The 17,618-nt window shown below is 28.1% G+C and overlaps 3 protein-coding genes across 3 annotated transcripts; 1 reads left to right on the top strand and 2 right to left on the bottom strand.

Annotated features, from left to right (window-relative positions):
- Positions 1-11,293: 11,293 nt before the first annotated feature.
- LOC113380466 (phenoloxidase-activating factor 1-like) lies at positions 11,294-11,976 on the bottom strand. The gene is made up of 4 exons (XM_026619699.1): positions 11,908-11,976; positions 11,713-11,822; positions 11,492-11,656; positions 11,294-11,366 (listed from the first exon to the last, which is right to left on the bottom strand). The coding sequence occupies exons 1-4, from the start codon at positions 11,974-11,976 to the stop codon at positions 11,294-11,296; spliced, it is 417 nt and encodes a 138-aa protein (XP_026475484.1).
- A 1,239-nt stretch (positions 11,977-13,215) lies between these two features.
- On the bottom strand, positions 13,216-14,488 carry LOC113380465 (N-acylneuraminate cytidylyltransferase A-like). Its single transcript, XM_026619698.1, has 4 exons — positions 14,477-14,488; positions 13,859-14,001; positions 13,408-13,575; positions 13,216-13,318 (listed from the first exon to the last, which is right to left on the bottom strand). Exons 1-4 carry the CDS (start codon positions 14,486-14,488, stop codon positions 13,216-13,218), a joined length of 426 nt encoding a protein of 141 aa, XP_026475483.1.
- Positions 14,489-14,665: 177 nt separating this feature from the next.
- On the top strand, positions 14,666-15,580 carry LOC113380464 (N-acylneuraminate cytidylyltransferase A-like). Its single transcript, XM_026619697.1, has 4 exons — positions 14,666-14,671; positions 14,795-14,937; positions 15,221-15,388; positions 15,478-15,580. The coding sequence occupies exons 1-4, from the start codon at positions 14,666-14,668 to the stop codon at positions 15,578-15,580; spliced, it is 420 nt and encodes a 139-aa protein (XP_026475482.1).
- The last annotated feature ends 2,038 nt before the right edge of the window (positions 15,581-17,618 follow it).

Genomic DNA, 17,618 nt, shown 5'->3' with positions numbered 1-17,618 from the left:
TCACGTTTGACCAATCCTTGCCATCCGTAAGCATTATATCAAATTATTGATAGATAATTAGATTTACTCTAATTAAAATTTAGTTACTATTTACTAACAGTGCTCCGAATATTTTTAATTTTTTTTTACACATTCTTTGATAATCGTATGCGTTCCTTATTATAAAAATTAATTATTTATATATTACCAATAAAATGTTAGGCTTATGATATAACAGTTGTACGACAATCAAGATTATTTATCGAATTTAAAATTATTAGAGTATTAATTGCATTGGAATTTCATTTAAGTTTTAGAATTTATGATATATCTTGCTTTACTATTATATTAAACAAACACTAATCCATTCACCTAATTTTAAAAAATTACTTGTAAAAAGTTTATATAAAAAATCTGTAAAATATTAGTGTATAAAAAACAAATATTTTATATACCTACACTAATTTATATTTTGCCATAAATTTAAAAGCTATTGTACATGGCCAGATTTTTCTAACAAATGTTAAACTCTGTATAATTTAAATGAATAAGTCTTCACATGAATTTATATTATACCTGCACTGGATGCATTTATAATGAAATCGAATAATATGGTTATCTATTTTTAAAATCAGCGCGATAATTAAATTATATTCATTATTCGAACATGGTTATGAACATATTTGCAGTAATTAGGATAATAAATATACAATTTAAAAAATCAATTTAATGCAATAATATTAAATTTAGATCAGTTATAATTTTGCAACATTGATTTCGATATATGATTATTTATTTTTTAAATAATATACACTGAACTTAAAATTGAAATGAACTGAAATCGCACATAAGGTTGCTAAATAATTTAATAGGGTTATCATCCGCATGTTAATTATTATTTTTTATTAATCTTTTAGATTATTTATCGTTTCTCAATTTAAATTTTATGCGTGACCGATTTTGACTTCAATTGTGCAACCTAATTAAGTGAAAAACTAAACATTGAATTTGATCCAAAGAAAAGGGTTACCTATTGTTTTGATTTGATTGAGAAGCGGAGATCAAGTCCGGCACGTGTTCGAAGTTTTCTTGTTCAACGAAAGGGTTGTGATTTAGGGCAATTGCCTAATTAATTGTGTTTATATGCTTGTGTTTTGTGTGTACATATTTCAGGAATGACGGATTTCATTAAATGCATTATTTGTGATAAACGTGCGAATAGCATGTCTGAAATGCATTTGCATCAAACGACATGTCATTCGATTGATCAGTTTTCTTTAATAATATTATCGCGCAGAGAATCCAAGATTGAAAATGGTGAGTTAATTGTGTGATACATTAATCCACCAATAAATAATTAATTAAATGTATAATATTATATGATTGTAACCTAATTTCATTAGTTGTAGAAAATTTGACGAAAAATGACAAAAACAGCAATAATTCTAACAGAAAAAAATCTAAAACTAGTGCTTCTGTTTTGCAACAAGAATTAAAAGATTGTGTCACAGCTATTGATAAAGTATTGCAATCTTCAAATAAAACTGAAGGCAGACGTAAGAAGAATCCAAGACCTCGAAAGAATGATAAAACTGAACAGCTAAAAAACAATGTACAATAACTACTTAATGGTATTTTATTTATTTAGTTATAACTTTATTTGTGGTATATGAAAATTATGACTGATTTACATGATGCTTAAAATAGGTGCTATTATAGAATATATATATATATATATATATATATATATATATATATATATATATATATATTTCAAAGTAATGGCAGCCCATTCGTCGAAATAAAAAGGTATAAAGTATAAAAACTTTATTTATACGTTTCGACACAGATGCGTGTCATCATTCAGCAACTACAACAATTTGAAAATTTTATTAACTAATATAAACAACAATAAAAATAATTATAGCATAGAGAAACATTATACACACCACGGACAAAAACACTCAACAAAATTTATTTTAAAAATTAAACTTAATAACATATTAGAAAAAAACATTTTTTAGAAAAAAATTATGTATAACTAAAAGATTTGAAAACTAATTTTACTAAAAGTTATGAAATACATCATTGTGAAGCTAGAAGCACGCCCATACCGAGCATCTAGACTCGACTGAATTATTTCAATAGCGTGTTGATAGGAATGGGAGGGGCGCATCAAGGACAAATTCTACGCTGCAAGAGAACGCATCGAATACAGAGGTTGAGCTGGGATTGATCAAAAGGAAAAAGCAAACCAAGTAAAAGTTAAAACAAAAAAAAAAATTGTAAAAAAAATAATCTAAAGAAATAAGAAAATTAATTTTTTGTTTTTTTAAAAAATCATAACTATCTGGTAACTATCATGTAAAAGGTGGGATGAATTGCGTTTGTTAACACAAGAGGAGGAATTTAATGAAATAAAAAAGGATTCAGCAAATTTTCTAAGGTCACTATTTTTTTCGATGTAAAGAATAACAGGATGTGAAGTGTTAAAAGTGTGATTGAGATTGAGCATATGATCGGAAAACATCGTTTTGAATTGGTTTGGATTTTTTGAATTATAAATATGTTAATTAACTCTCTTATAAATATATTGGGAACTTTCTCCAATATAACACATATTGCAATCATTGCAATCCAACCTGTAAACAGAATCGGTGACCCTATCAGACGGGGTTCCAGACTTAAGAATCGAAAAAAGGCAATTAAAAGTATTATCAAAACTAAAGACTAATCGGAAACCTTCTGAAGAAAATAACTTTTTTAAAAAATACGAAAAATTGCTTAAAAAAGGCAAACAGATAGTTCCTTTGTATTGGGCGGAAGTGGAAGCTATTGAATTTGAACAAGAAGGTGAAAATGAATTATTAGAATTCGTTTGTAAATAAATTAATCTATTATTAATGATGTTGTTGACCAAGTGCGAAGGGTAACTATTGTCTTTGAGAACGGAACGAATAAGGGTCAAATTTTTTTCCCAAAACATACTGTTACTTAGTAAAATAGCCCTGTCTATAAGAGAGATAATGACAGAAATTTTAATGGAACGCGAATGAATATTTGTGCAATTGTAATCAGATGCTCTTATAGCACTAAAGAAATCATCAAATAGATCTTGGTGAATAGTTTATGCACACATACCCAGGAAACCTGACTAAAATATATATATATAGTATATGTAAATTGGTCATTATTATTTATAGGCTTAGTGTGTAAATGATTTAGTATGCAAATTAATTTTAATCAATAATTAAATCTAAAATTCATATGTTAGATGCCAATGAAATAGCAGATGGAGTGCAAAATATTGGACCTGAAAAAGAAGTCGATGAAAAAAAGCCAATTCAGCAACCAGAATTATCAACAACAATCAACACTCCTTTGAAACGATCACTAGGCAAAAAGCCTACTAAGCCTGCAAATGTAAAAATAAGTAAAGCCAGTGAAACAACTAAAACACCGACTGATGTCATTCGAAAAAGAACAACTGTATCATCAACTAATAGGAGAGAAAAAGTTAGTCGATGCTCCCAGAACAAGAAATGTGCAATATTGGAATCTGTATTGGTCGCAAAAGGTTCAGTCAGAAAGAGAAACCAAATTAATGTAATAAATCCCACCAAAATGAAACTTATTTTTCCACAAGCCAATAATCAAGAAGTAAAAGCAAAAGAAGATGTTACCTGGAATAAGGCTTACCAGAATTATGTTGATGGATTGCAAGTTGTAAAAGAAATTCCAGTTGTTCAAGCTGATTATACATCAAATAATGCACTCAATTTTCAAAATATCCTTACAAAACAAAATCAGAATCAAACACCATTTACTGATAAAAATGAAGGATACGAGTTTAATAATAACAATCATCAACAATCATCAGAAGGCCGTATTCAAAATCCTTACCATTTGCAAGATAACCTTGGCAATGATTTATTAAATAAGACATTTATTGAATCTAATGATTTAATTAGCGATTTGAGGAACATTGCACCAGAGCACCTAGTAAATAATTTGAATGATGATTCAAATCTCGATAGCATTTCAATGGGCTTAACAAATGATGTAAAAGACTTCATTGTTGAATTTTTTGAGGAAGAGCAAAATGCTGAAACGAGAAATCCTTATTGGGAAGATAATATGAATAAGTACTTTCCATCTGAAACAAAAAGTAGTTCAGAAATTGAACAATTTAATGATAATGCTGACAAATATATGAATGGCAATGATGAGATGCCTTTGAATTTAGTTATAAGAGAAATTGATGTACCGATCAATCAAGAAAGCTTTAATAATATTTTTTATCATACAACTTACACATCTAATTCAGCAAATAAAGCGATATGTAAATCTACTTGGAGTGAGGAATATATGAATAGCCAAAATGCAAATTTTTGGGCATCATACAATGTTAACAAGCGACCATATGAATTTTCGTATGCATACAAATATAAACTTTTTTGTCAAATATGTGGTGATCAATTTCTGAATAATATTGCATTACAAGCACATTACATTTCTTGCAGTGGAATAAATGACAACCAGAGGGTAAAGACATCGGAAGAAAAAATGTTGGAAGAACACTTCCAAAAAACATTCATTGGAGGTGAGCCTGGCATGATGGTTTATAATTCTGAAATTCAAGAAAATAATATGAATTTGACTCATTTTAAATATGAATGCCATGCATGTCAGACAGGATTTAAAAACGGCACTAATTATTGCAAACATATGTTGGATCATAAAAAAATTTTTGCACAAGGAAAATATGTAATATGTACTGAATGTGGTTTGTATATCGAAAATTTTAACATATTGAAAAATCATTTTCATAAATATTCTTAACAATTATCATTATGTTATTTTTGTTTGTTATTAAATGAGAAAAGTTTTTTGAGAAAACTTACAGCTCTGATTGTACATGTTATCTCATTCAGAGGTACTTCCTCTATTATTTAATTTAGTGTTTAAGAAACATTCAGTTTTTATGTATTGAGTTATATCTTCACTGATATTGTGGAACTGATTATTTGTTGTTTTTTGTCAAAGAGTATATTGTATAATGTATATAATTATGTGACTTCATTCTATGAAATTATTATACTGTTTGAAATAGAGATTTAATTTGTTGAATAATGAAAATGAAATATATGTTTTTTACACTATTATTCTGTTATGTTTATGGGTATGCAGAAAGATAAAATTATTAAAGTTGAAATATATATATATATATATATATATATATATATATATATCTACTTTTTATTAGTTTAATTGCACCTCATCCGAACATTGCTGTTCTGATACTAGCAAGAGGAGGTTCAAAAGGAATACCTTTGAAAAATTTGCAAAAAATTAATAATAATTATTATATTAATAAGTATTATTTGTTTTTTGATGTACATTGTTTTTTTTTTTTTTTGTTTAGATGATAGTGGATTTGGCGGACATGGAGGTGGTGGCGGAGGCGGTAGCGATAACAGGCGTGGTGGTGGGTGTGTATAATTTATTATTTTGTTGTGATAATTTATCACAATTAGAGTCAGAAATTAACATACTTTTGTTTATTTTCTTTTTAGTGGTGGCTTCTCTAATTATTCAGAAACAAGAAATTCAACAAAAAGTAATACTTATTCAAGTTATCAATCTACATCAGGTGCATATTCCTCTGGTTCATCTTCACGAGTTACCAATGATAATAGAGGTAACAATTTGTTAATTAAGTTTTTGAGCATATGAAGTATAATAGTTTGTTCTCAATTATATTATTTGCAGATAATTCCTTTTTCCCAAATAAATCAGATGACAAAACTAGATCACATGGTGGTGAAACTGACTTTAATGTAAATGATGATTTTGATTGTATGATTACAGGTAAAATTATTATTAACACACTATAGGCGGGCCCCGTAAAAATACTCGTCAGACCAAACTGATATGTGTAGCGGGCAAATCGCTTGCTCGACACGAGTGCTTTTTCCGTCGCCTCGCATGAACACAAATGGCTGTCACATTGAACATATTTTTTTATAACTCTTTTTTTTTAAAAAAAAAACCGTCTGGTTGTTTTGAACTATAAAAAAATTATTTAATTAATGCATAATTAAACATAAAACTAACAAAAACTAGTGAATGGCATCGTGCCTTCAGGCAAATTGCTGAAACTTCCTGTACCATAACGAAATGTTCGAGGAATATTGAGTATTGAATGAAATATTTTTTTTCTAAAGCAAATGTTATGTCAACACAATCAGAATGTTTTTTGAATCATTCAATTCGGATGCTTATTTCTATCAAAAACTGCCATTTTGTGTACATTTAGCTCCGTATCTTTGAAATGGCTGAACCTGCCTTTGCCAAAAACTAATCACCACTTCTCCCAATCATTACTAATTTAATGTTTTTTAGATCATTCAAATCGGATGCTCCGTTCTCTCAAAAACTCGATTTCTATTTTCTGCACTTTTTGCTCTGTATCTCCGTAACGGCTAGACCTGCGATTGCCAAAAACTAATGAGCACATCTCCCTATCAATAGGAATCGAATGTTTTTTGAACCATTCAAATCGGTTGGTCCGTGCGCCCGAAAACGTGAACGAAAAAATGCGGCCACCAAAAACACACGCACACACACAGACACATCCATTTTTAATGAGGTATGCCAAAATGTTCAGAAACCTAAAAACCGTAGAAAAATGGAAAATTTTTCATTCTTGATTTTCCGCCCATTACTATATATAGGTTAGTTATAACTAACCTACGGAAAGTTAAAAAATTAACGTACAGTAGATATATAAACCAATTTTTACATACGTGAAATTTATGGAAAAAATCACCCCTTATGAAGAGGTGCTGGGACCCGGATAGCAAAAATAGCTGAACCACTTCAATTAAACTATTTGGTTTCAAAACAACGCAACTTTGACCTAAAAATGATTCAATAATTGGAGGATTGTCAAATTCTGACCACTCCACTTCTTCATTGTCATTATTTCCAGAATCTCTGGATATAATCGGTAAAACTCTACGTCTTCTAGGATGAGAAAAATCTTCATCCACATACACTACCAAAATCAGTAATATAAAAATCACTTCCAATTTGTGATAAATTATTGACGCAAACTTTACTATCGCTATCCGATGCCATTATTTCATTATTGCAAATAACAATGTAAAAAAGATTTGAACTATACAAATCTGACAAATAACTAAAATATTTGATAAAGTATATATTGAACACCTTTTTATTGTTGTAAATTCTGCATATTTATCTACAAAACAAATTGCGAGTAGCTTGAATGAAAAGAAACTTGAAGATAAAACATATTGTTTCTTATCCTTATTCTTGTTCTAAAAGTCTTTCAATACGTAAATCAATTGAATCTAGAGAAAAGTATCAGCTATTCTTTCAATATCATATGCAAACCGATCAGATAAAAGTATTTTGACTCACTTTTAAAGTTAGTCTATTCAAAGCGTAATAATACCTTGCCCGCCGATAAGCAACAGTCCTCGCAGAGCGTAATTTTACGGGGCCCGCCGATAGTGTGTTAATTTTGTTGAAATATTATTAATAACTTCTACAAGTATCATACTATTTTTTATATTATTTTCCTGTGTATTACTTTCCTGTTTTTTTTTTTTCAATTTTTAATTCTAAAATTTAAAATTTACTAGATTTTTTTTTCAGATATGGATTGGGACGATAACTTTAATGAAAATGGTATTGTTGACAGCAGCATACAACAGAACGATAATAGCAACTCAAATTACAGCAGCACCAAATTTACTCGTAATTATAAAAGTCTAAGGGCACAAACGGAAAATAAAGACTTTTCAACTAATCAGAAACAAACATATGGAGGGAACAGTTCCGGCTGGCATCAAACTAAACATTCTAATAGAAAGCAAAATGATGAAAAAGAGGTTTTATGCAGTGGCTGCCAAGAACCAGCTAGAAAGTAAGAAAAAAAATTTTACAATCATGATATACTCCTGCATATTTTATACTGAGGATTGTTGTTTGATATTTTTTAGACAGACTGTAAAAAAGAGGGTCCAAACAAAGGCAGAAAATTTTATGTATGTCCCAAACCTATGGAACAACAGTGTAAGTTCTTTGAGTGGGCAGAAGATGAACCTGAGCATGATAGCAATGAATCAAGTAAGCACTAAAATAATTAAAAGTATATATAGTTTAAGATATAGAGATATACAAACATATATGCTATGTAAATTTTATTATAGCTAACAACTGGTCAAGTAAACCTTCAAAGTCAAGAAAGACTTCAACTACAGTTTCAAAGAGAAAAACAACTTCTAAGGCAACTGGTACAAAACCCACTTCAAAAAGAAAATGTGGCCAATGTCGACAGGAAGGACACACAATTAAAAATTGTCCAAATATTAGCCATGTATGATATCTCAATGAAAAATGAGACGGTAATAATTGTTTTAATTTTTTTTAACATGAGTTTTAAGCATTACATTTTAAAATAACACTATATATGTATGAACATATGTATATATATATATATATATATATATATATATATATATATATATATATATATACTAGCATACCCAGCCTTGCGTTGCAACGGCCCTTATTAAAATCCATCTGATTGAAATTTGAATCCGTTTGACAACCAAATTTCAAACCTTTTGTTATAAAAAATTTATATCAATCCAAAAATAAATAAAATCCGGATTATTAAACATTTGAATAAATGAGTACATTACAAAATGTATAATGAATAACCAAGTGATTTTTATAAATTTGTTATATCTTATTTGGTATTACGTTCTATTTACCTTCAGCTAACATTTTAACATGTTCTACGATGCTTTATTTAGGAATGGTTTCACATACTATTGGTCACATACTATTGGGAACTTGCTATAATCCTTTAATATTTTTTTTGAAAATTTTCCATAAATTTATGATTAGACACTCATCGGATTTCAATGCATTTTTTTAAATTTGTTATTACTTACGAAACACTTATAATATAAATTTCCGACTATACATTCATATTCATACTATCCCCGAAACTAACATGGAAAAAGTTCTGAGGAATTCGAGTCCAAATCTATTAAATGTTTGATTTTTGGCACTTCGAAATTTAATATGATATGATATAATATTCAGTTTTCAATCATGATTTCTATTAATTTTGTGATGTTTATCTGAATGAACAACTTAAGCAAATTAAATCTTAATCATAAATCAATTTATTCATAAATTTCCCGGAATATTAACAAACGTCATTTTCGGCATTTATTTAAAATTCGTAACCGCCCAAATTTATTTAAATTTGATAAATTTTATTATTCTGTATCTTAAATGTGATTTGTGATATTGCCTAAGTTGCAATAATTAATGTATTTGTGCCTATTGGAATTCGTTAAAAATATTAATTCTTTTGACCTGTCAAAATTTTGTTTATGATTAAAGTTAAATTTAATATGTCGCTTTTTCATTCTGATCTATTATGTTTTGAGGACGTGTTAGTATCCGAACTAATATGTTGAGCAAACCAAATAAATATAAATTATAAATTTATTCATCTAATACTTTCCATAGATATGGATAATTGACATTTCACTTTTTTTAGTTTACAACTATCAAAATTTATTTAAATCTATAAACATTATATATTTCTATTATTTTGAATATAGCATTTTGCCTAATTTGGATATAACTGTTGTATATATTATATTATATCTGTCCCTTTTTCAATTAGTAAAAATAATATATTTTTAGAATTGTCATTTTTTTTTTCAAAAATCATAAATCGTTTTTTCTCGAAGTTTCCATAAATATTGACATTTGTCATTTTAGTGTTTTGTTTTTTTTTAGTGAATTTCTGTCAAAATTTATGGAAATTTATAAATAATATAAAACTAAATAAATATTTCCTTCTTGGTCGAAATTTAATATAATATGATATAATATATTTTTCAATAATGTTTTGTATCTACAATATTACCTATAACAAAACTTGGAATAATTAATGTATTTGTTTTTTATTGAAGTCGTTAAAAATTCAATTTTTCTGAACTGTCAAAATTTTGTTTATTATTAATGATTAATTTAATATGTCGTTTTTTTATTGTGATCTATAATGTTTTGAGTGGTTTTGAGGAAGTTTTGGTATCCGAACTAACTTCGTAAGCAAATCAAATAAATATAAATTATAAATCTATTTATCTAATAATTTTTATAAATATTGACAAATGTCATTTCACATTTTTTTAATAACTTTTATTTAAATTTATGAACATTGATTTTTAATTAGATTTAAAATTATAAACAGTGATTTTGAATGTAGCTTTTCATCTAATTTGGATATAAATGTTGGATATATCTATATATGTATATGTTTTTGAACTGTCAATTTTTTTTTTCAAAAATCATTAATCTTTTGTTCTCGAATTTTCCATAAATTTTGACATTTGTCATTTTAGTGTTTTGTTTTTTTTTTGGTCATTTTCTGTCAAAATTTTTAGAAATTTATAGAAATTATATATTTATATTTCAAATTTACTGTTCAAAATTTCCTATAACCTAAGTTGGATATATATGCACACGATGAGCCAATAAAATTTAAAATCGGTCCAGTAGTTTGGGCGTCCATCGCGAACCAACATCGTGACACGAGATTTATATATATATAGATATATATATATATATGTTGAAAATGTTTAAATTTGATGTTGAAATGTATGATAGATTTCTTGGAGGGCGTAACATCAAGTAAAAAAAGTAAAGTAAAGATTTTCTTCAAGACATCTTTATATTTCCATACGTTTCGACGTAAAATTCTACGTCATCTTACACAAAATTCCTATCCCCCACATCTTATAAAATCCGTCACAAACAATAGACTCACTTTTTTAAAAAACAAAATAACTAACCCCAACCTAAGTTTAATTTCCACAAAAGATAATAATTTTGAAGGTACCATTTAATATTGTTTTCAATCATTTTTAACTTCTCAATTCTTAACTTTGGCCTTTATATGTTTTATTTAGGTAGAATTAGAATGTTCTGAAAAATTTTTTTTTTATCATGCTTACAATTGTAAGTATGATAAAAAAAAAATTTTCAGACATACTGTTGATGAACAAATATGATGTTGTATGCGAGTGGACTTACTTGACATATACAATTTATTTATATAATCAGTTAATATTGCCGTTGTTCCGAGACTATTTTCTTAAAGTAAAATAACAATATAAAGAAAATATTAGAAGTACCTTCCTCAGGACCTCGCTAGCATTACCTTCGTGCTGCGTATGGCCCCAGCCAGTTGCTATAGCTTTTTATTAGTAATTTCATTATTTTTTGGCAAACAGATTGGTATTACTTGCTTGTTTAAGTTCACTCTGAATATAAAAATAGAAAATAAAATAGTCATTTTTATTCAGGTTATGATGATAAAACTACCAAATTAATTCAAGGTTTTATTGATTGCTATGTGGTGCTAATTCAAAATGCATTTTAAACTTACATTCTATTCAATTTCAATAATCCTACATCATAATATTTAGAATTGGGCTTATATTCTGGATGCCTCAATCTTTCTGAAACGGTGAAGAGTTGAGAGTATTCGAAATTTTTGGGTGTGCCTGAATCAAAATCTGTAACACCCAACTGCACGAAATTCACAGAACCTCTGAAAAGTAGTTTTCGTTAAACGAGAACGAAAAAATAATATTATGCTCAACTTACAAATTTTTGTCATAAACACAATGAGCTGCCGTTAAGACAAAGTTATCACTGATCAAAGAACCTCCGCATGCCCAAATTATATTGTCTTCTTGGCCATAACCAAGACGCGCCTGTAATGAATCAGTACAACTTAATATTCTTACAAATTATTGATTGTACATATATTTAATATATTGTTCATGGATATAAATATACCATGTGCGGAAATTCGCGGTTCTGAGCTTTTTTCCGCCTACTATAAAAGGTACTACCGTGTGTCCACATCGGTTCACGAGGACCTTTTTTGCAGAATTTGTTAGAGTGGGTAGAGTGATTTTTTCGCAAACTAAATGCGAATATTCTATACATTCTGAAAAGTTAAAAATGTAATGTTCTTACGGTACCAAATAAATAGATTATATGACATTTATATTTTTAGAATTTATTTCTATTTTTGAAATTGTTTGTCTTAACTGTTTTCCGCTTTGTCTTCGCCACTACCAAGAGGTCTAAGATTTTTGCAAGGATTTTCTTTTTTCTCTGAATTTGGTTGTGTTTCTGGTGCATCTTCCGATGTTGGGCAACATACTAAATGGCTTAGTTCACCAGGGCAGAAAGTTGGACTCGAACCAGATACAATCAGACTTTGAATAGCGGGACAAGAAGACAAATTCGAACAATCACCATGTCGATTATCATTAGTTGTGCATGTTTTGCCTTAAGAAATCAGTCTATTTAGTTTTTTTCTATTGCAAGTTTAAATTAATTCGAGAAATAATATTGATTAAAGTCTTTATATATATATATATATATAAACGAGAGAAAATAGTGGCCATTTCTTTATGATAAAGCCTCAAAGTTTAAAAAAAAATAGTTGGAGGAAGCAAAGCTATACACCTAATAAAGAAATAATAATAATTCAAACCTAAGAATAGCTATAATAATAAGCATCTACACATTATTCTTTCAAACAAAGTTAACATTGAAACTGATGATATTTATTTAGGGTTCATATGAAATAAAATTATATGCAACTAGTAGAAAAAATATACAAATGTAATTTTATATTCTCTCGAATATAACAAATTCAAAACAAATTAAATGTAACCTTATTATTATAGATTTTTACATAATTTTTTTCTGTGTAATTTGAAATTTATTTTATTTTTTATTATACATTCTTGCACTTATGTAAATTATAAATTTTATTGTTGTTAAGCAAGTAGACACCTATAAATTTTATTTGCTTTTTTAGTTATGAATGCCCAAATTGCAGTGAATGCACAAATATATTCAGCTCAGGTGGAGGTGCAGCTCTCGCTGAATTAGCATCAGCTCCTTTTTTGGGCACCTTGCCTATTGGGCCAAGATTATCTTTTGAAGAAAATAGAGGAAAATCTGTACTTTCATGCTTGCCCGATTCTATATCATGTAAAGCATTTTCAAGTATAGTACAGAAACTTACCAATTAAATCATTTGTATTTTTTTAAAGTTGTAAGTAATTTTTATAATACACTTTTGATTTATTCTTCATCAAAATATTTTGCTATATTCTGTGCTAGTTCTAAATCCCAAGGTGTATCAATTTCTAAACTATATTTTGCTGGAATTTCTACCACAGAGCAACTGAATTTTTATTATTAGAGGAAAAAAGAATGATTATTAAAATTATTATATCATCATCATCAAATTTCATCATCTTTTTTTTTTATTACCTATCATCTTGTAGAAGGTTCTTTTCAATCAATTTGCGTGAGGCTAAATAAAACATTCCGTTCTCTATTAATTCTCCATTCCAATTTTGACGTCTAGGTCTACTCTCTGGATTAAAATTTTCTGAAGTTATTTTATTACCTTCCTCCTTCCATCGCAATTTAAAAGACCTAATACAAATATTCATATTATTTTCATATTGATGGAAAATTCTTACTCATTTTGAAAATTATTTATTTAATTATTATGCATTTTAATTGCAGTGAGAACAGATAGCAATAACCCGTTGCTATTGAAAATAAATTAATATGTTTATAAAAATACATTTATACTTTAACTCTGTACCTAGTAACACTGAAAACACACTGGGTATTGGTACTTGAAAAAGTTAATTGAGATATTGCTTCTAAAATATAATCTGTCTTGAGAAAGGGTGTAGTACATTGCACTAACATTAAATAATCTACATTTAAATGATGCTTTATAAATTCTTGTATTGCAGATATAGAAGTAGATGCATCAGTTGCATATTCTGGATCTCTCCAAAACACTTGTGCACCTGCTGCAATTAAGTATGTTTGGAACACAATATTAATCTAATATAATTTATGCAGTTATAAGAATAATTATTGGCATAGGGATTTAGATAATTATTTTATTTAGCTAATCTTTTAAATCTTTGTTCAATTTCACAATTTAAGAATAATTAATTAGCAAACCTTCATTGGCTTCTTTAGCAATCAATGATGGTCAGTTGAAACCCATATTGCTTGGATTTTTCCCTCTTCAAGCAATGGTGTAATTTTTTGGACGCTTCGTCTAATGAGTGTAACATTATTAATTTTTTGCAAATTTTTCAAAGGTATTCCTTTTGAACCTCCTCTTGCTATGTGACAGCATTCTATGAAATTATTAACTTGAAATAGAGATTTAATTTATTGAATATAATAATAAATATATATTTTTACACTATTATTCTTTATGTTTATATGCATAAAGATAACATTATTAAAAACATATATATATATATATATATATAATATATAAATCTCTTTTACAGTTTAATTGCACCTCATCCGACATTGCTGTCTGATACTAGCAAGAGGAGGTTCAAAAGGAATACCTTTGAAAAATTTGCAAAAAATTAATAATGTTACACTCATTAGACGAAGCGTCCAAAAAATTACACCATTGCTTGAAGAGGGAAAAATCCAAGCAATATGGGTTTCAACTGACCATCATTGATTGCTAAAGAAGCCAATGAAGGTTTGCTAATTAATTATTCTTAAATTGTGAAATTGAACAAAGATTTAAAAGATTAGCTAAATAAAATAATTATCCAAATCCCTATGCCAATAATTATTCTTATAACTGCATAAATTATATTAGATTAATATTGTGTTCCAAACATACTTAATTGCAGCAGGTGCACAAGTGTTTTGGAGAGATCCAGAATATGCAACTGATGCATCTACTTCTATATCTGCAATACAAGAATTTATAAAGCATCATTTAAATGTAGATTATTTAATGTTAGTGCAATGTACTACACCCTTTCTCAAGACAGATTATATTTTAGAAGCAATATCTCAATTAACTTTTTCAAGTACCAATACCCAGTGTGTTTTCAGTGTTACTAGGTACAGAGTTAAAGTATAAATGTATTTTTATAAACATATTAATTTATTTTCAATAGCAACGGGTTATTGCTATCTGTTCTCACTGCAATTAAAATGCATAATAATTAAATAAATAATTTTCAAAATGAGTAAGAATTTTCCATCAATATGAAAATAATATGAATATTTGTATTAGGTCTTTTAAATTGCGATGGAAGGAGGAAGGTAATAAAATAACTTCAGAAAATTTTAATCCAGAGAGTAGACCTAGACGTCAAAATTGGAATGGAGAATTAATAGAGAACGGAATGTTTTATTTAGCCTCACGCAAATTGATTGAAAAGAACCTTCTACAAGATGATAGGTAATAAAAAAAAAAGATGATGAAATTTGATGATGATGATATAATAATTTTAATAATCATTCTTTTTTCCTCTAATAATAAAAATTCAGTTGCTCTGTGGTAGAAATTCCAGCAAAATATAGTTTAGAAATTGATACACCTTGGGATTTAGAACTAGCACAGAATATAGCAAAATATTTTGATGAAGAATAAATCAAAAGTGTATTATAAAAATTACTTACAACTTTAAAAAAATACAAATGATTTAATTGGTAAGTTTCTGTACTATACTTGAAAATGCTTTACATGATATAGAATCGGGCAAGCATGAAAGTACAGATTTTCCTCTATTTTCTTCAAAAGATAATCTTGGCCCAATAGGCAAGGTGCCCAAAAAAGGAGCTGATGCTAATTCAGCGAGAGCTGCACCTCCACCTGAGCTGAATATATTTGTGCATTCACTGCAATTTGGGCATTCATAACTAAAAAAGCAAATAAAATTTATAGGTGTCTACTTGCTTAACAACAATAAAATTTATAATTTACATAAGTGCAAGAATGTATAATAAAAAATAAAATAAATTTCAAATTACACAGAAAAAAATTATGTAAAAATCTATAATAATAAGGTTACATTTAATTTGTTTTGAATTTGTTATATTCGAGAGAATATAAAATTACATTTGTATATTTTTTCTACTAGTTGCATATAATTTTATTTCATATGAACCCTAAATAAATATCATCAGTTTCAATGTTAACTTTGTTTGAAAGAATAATGTGTAGATGCTTATTATTATAGCTATTCTTAGGTTTGAATTATTATTATTTCTTTATTAGGTGTATAGCTTTGCTTCCTCCAACTATTTTTTTTTTAAACTTTGAGGCTTTATCATAAAGAAATGGCCACTATTTTCTCTCGTTTATATATATATATATATATATATATATATAAAGACTTTAATCAATATTATTTCTCGAATTAATTTAAACTTGCAATAGAAAAAAACTAAATAGACTGATTTCTTAAGGCAAAACATGCACAACTAATGATAATCGACATGGTGATTGTTCGAATTTGTCTTCTTGTCCCGCTATTCAAAGTCTGATTGTATCTGGTTCGAGTCCAACTTTCTGCCCTGGTGAACTAAGCCATTTAGTATGTTGCCCAACATCGGAAGATGCACCAGAAACACAACCAAATTCAGAGAAAAAAGAAAATCCTTGCAAAAATCTTAGACCTCTTGGTAGTGGCGAAGACAAAGCGGAAAACAGTTAAGACAAACAATTTCAAAAATAGAAATAAATTCTAAAAATATAAATGTCATATAATCTATTTATTTGGTACCGTAAGAACATTACATTTTTAACTTTTCAGAATGTATAGAATATTCGCATTTAGTTTGCGAAAAAATCACTCTACCCACTCTAACAAATTCTGCAAAAAAGGTCCTCGTGAACCGATGTGGACACACGGTAGTACCTTTTATAGTAGGCGGAAAAAAGCTCAGAACCGCGAATTTCCGCACATGGTATATTTATATCCATGAACAATATATTAAATATATGTACAATCAATAATTTGTAAGAATGTTAAGTTGTACTGATTCATTACAGGCGCGTCTTGGTTATGGCCAAGAAGACAATATAATTTGGGCATGCGGAGGTTCTTTGATCAGTGATAACTTTGTCTTAACGGCAGCTCATTGTGTTTATGACAAAAATTTGTAAGTTGAGCATAATATTATTTTTTCGTTCTCGTTTAACGAAAACTACTTTTCAGAGGTTCTGTGAATTTCGTGCAGTTGGGTGTTACAGATTTTGATTCAGGCACACCCAAAAATTTCGAATACTCTCAACTCTTCACCGTTTCAGAAAGATTGAGGCATCCAGAATATAAGCCCAATTCTAAATATTATGATGTAGGATTATTGAAATTGAATAGAATGTAAGTTTAAAATGCATTTTGAATTAGCACCACATAGCAATCAATAAAACCTTGAATTAATTTGGTAGTTTTATCATCATAACCTGAATAAAAATGACTATTTTATTTTCTATTTTTATATTCAGAGTGAACTTAAACAAGCAAGTAATACCAATCTGTTTGCCAAAAAATAATGAAATTACTAATAAAAAGCTATAGCAACTGGCTGGGGCCATACGCAGCACGAAGGTAATGCTAGCGAGGTCCTGAGGAAGGTACTTCTAATATTTTCTTTATATTGTTATTTTACTTTAAGAAAATAGT

This window comes from Ctenocephalides felis, unplaced genomic scaffold (genome assembly GCF_003426905.1).
Source record: "Ctenocephalides felis isolate EL2017-DRISC unplaced genomic scaffold, ASM342690v1 CF-g0.4_SCAFFOLD_02158, whole genome shotgun sequence".
NCBI lineage: Eukaryota > Metazoa > Arthropoda > Insecta > Siphonaptera > Pulicidae > Ctenocephalides > Ctenocephalides felis.
This window is presented reverse-complemented; position numbering and strand designations above follow the sequence as displayed.

Bases quoted from the DNA above. Each gene is read 5' to 3' on its own strand.
- LOC113380466 (XM_026619699.1), bottom strand. From the start codon at position 11,976: ATGTGGACACACGGTAGTACCTTTTATAGTAGGCGGAAAAAAGCTCAG. The intron at 11,657-11,712 runs GTAAGTTGAGCA...ACTACTTTTCAG, and splicing joins TGTGTTTATGACAAAAATTT to AGGTTCTGTGAATTTCGTGC. The intron at 11,367-11,491 runs GTAAGTTTAAAA...TTTTATATTCAG, and splicing joins TTATTGAAATTGAATAGAAT to AGTGAACTTAAACAAGCAAG.
- LOC113380465 (XM_026619698.1), bottom strand. The intron at 13,576-13,858 runs GTTAGTGCAATG...TATTTGTATTAG, and splicing joins TTAAATGTAGATTATTTAAT to GTCTTTTAAATTGCGATGGA. The intron at 13,319-13,407 runs GTAATAAAAAAA...ATAAAAATTCAG, and splicing joins AACCTTCTACAAGATGATAG to TTGCTCTGTGGTAGAAATTC.
- LOC113380464 (XM_026619697.1), top strand. The intron at 14,938-15,220 runs GTTAGTGCAATG...TATTTGTATTAG, and splicing joins TTAAATGTAGATTATTTAAT to GTCTTTTAAATTGCGATGGA. The intron at 15,389-15,477 runs GTAATAAAAAAA...ATAAAAATTCAG, and splicing joins AACCTTCTACAAGATGATAG to TTGCTCTGTGGTAGAAATTC.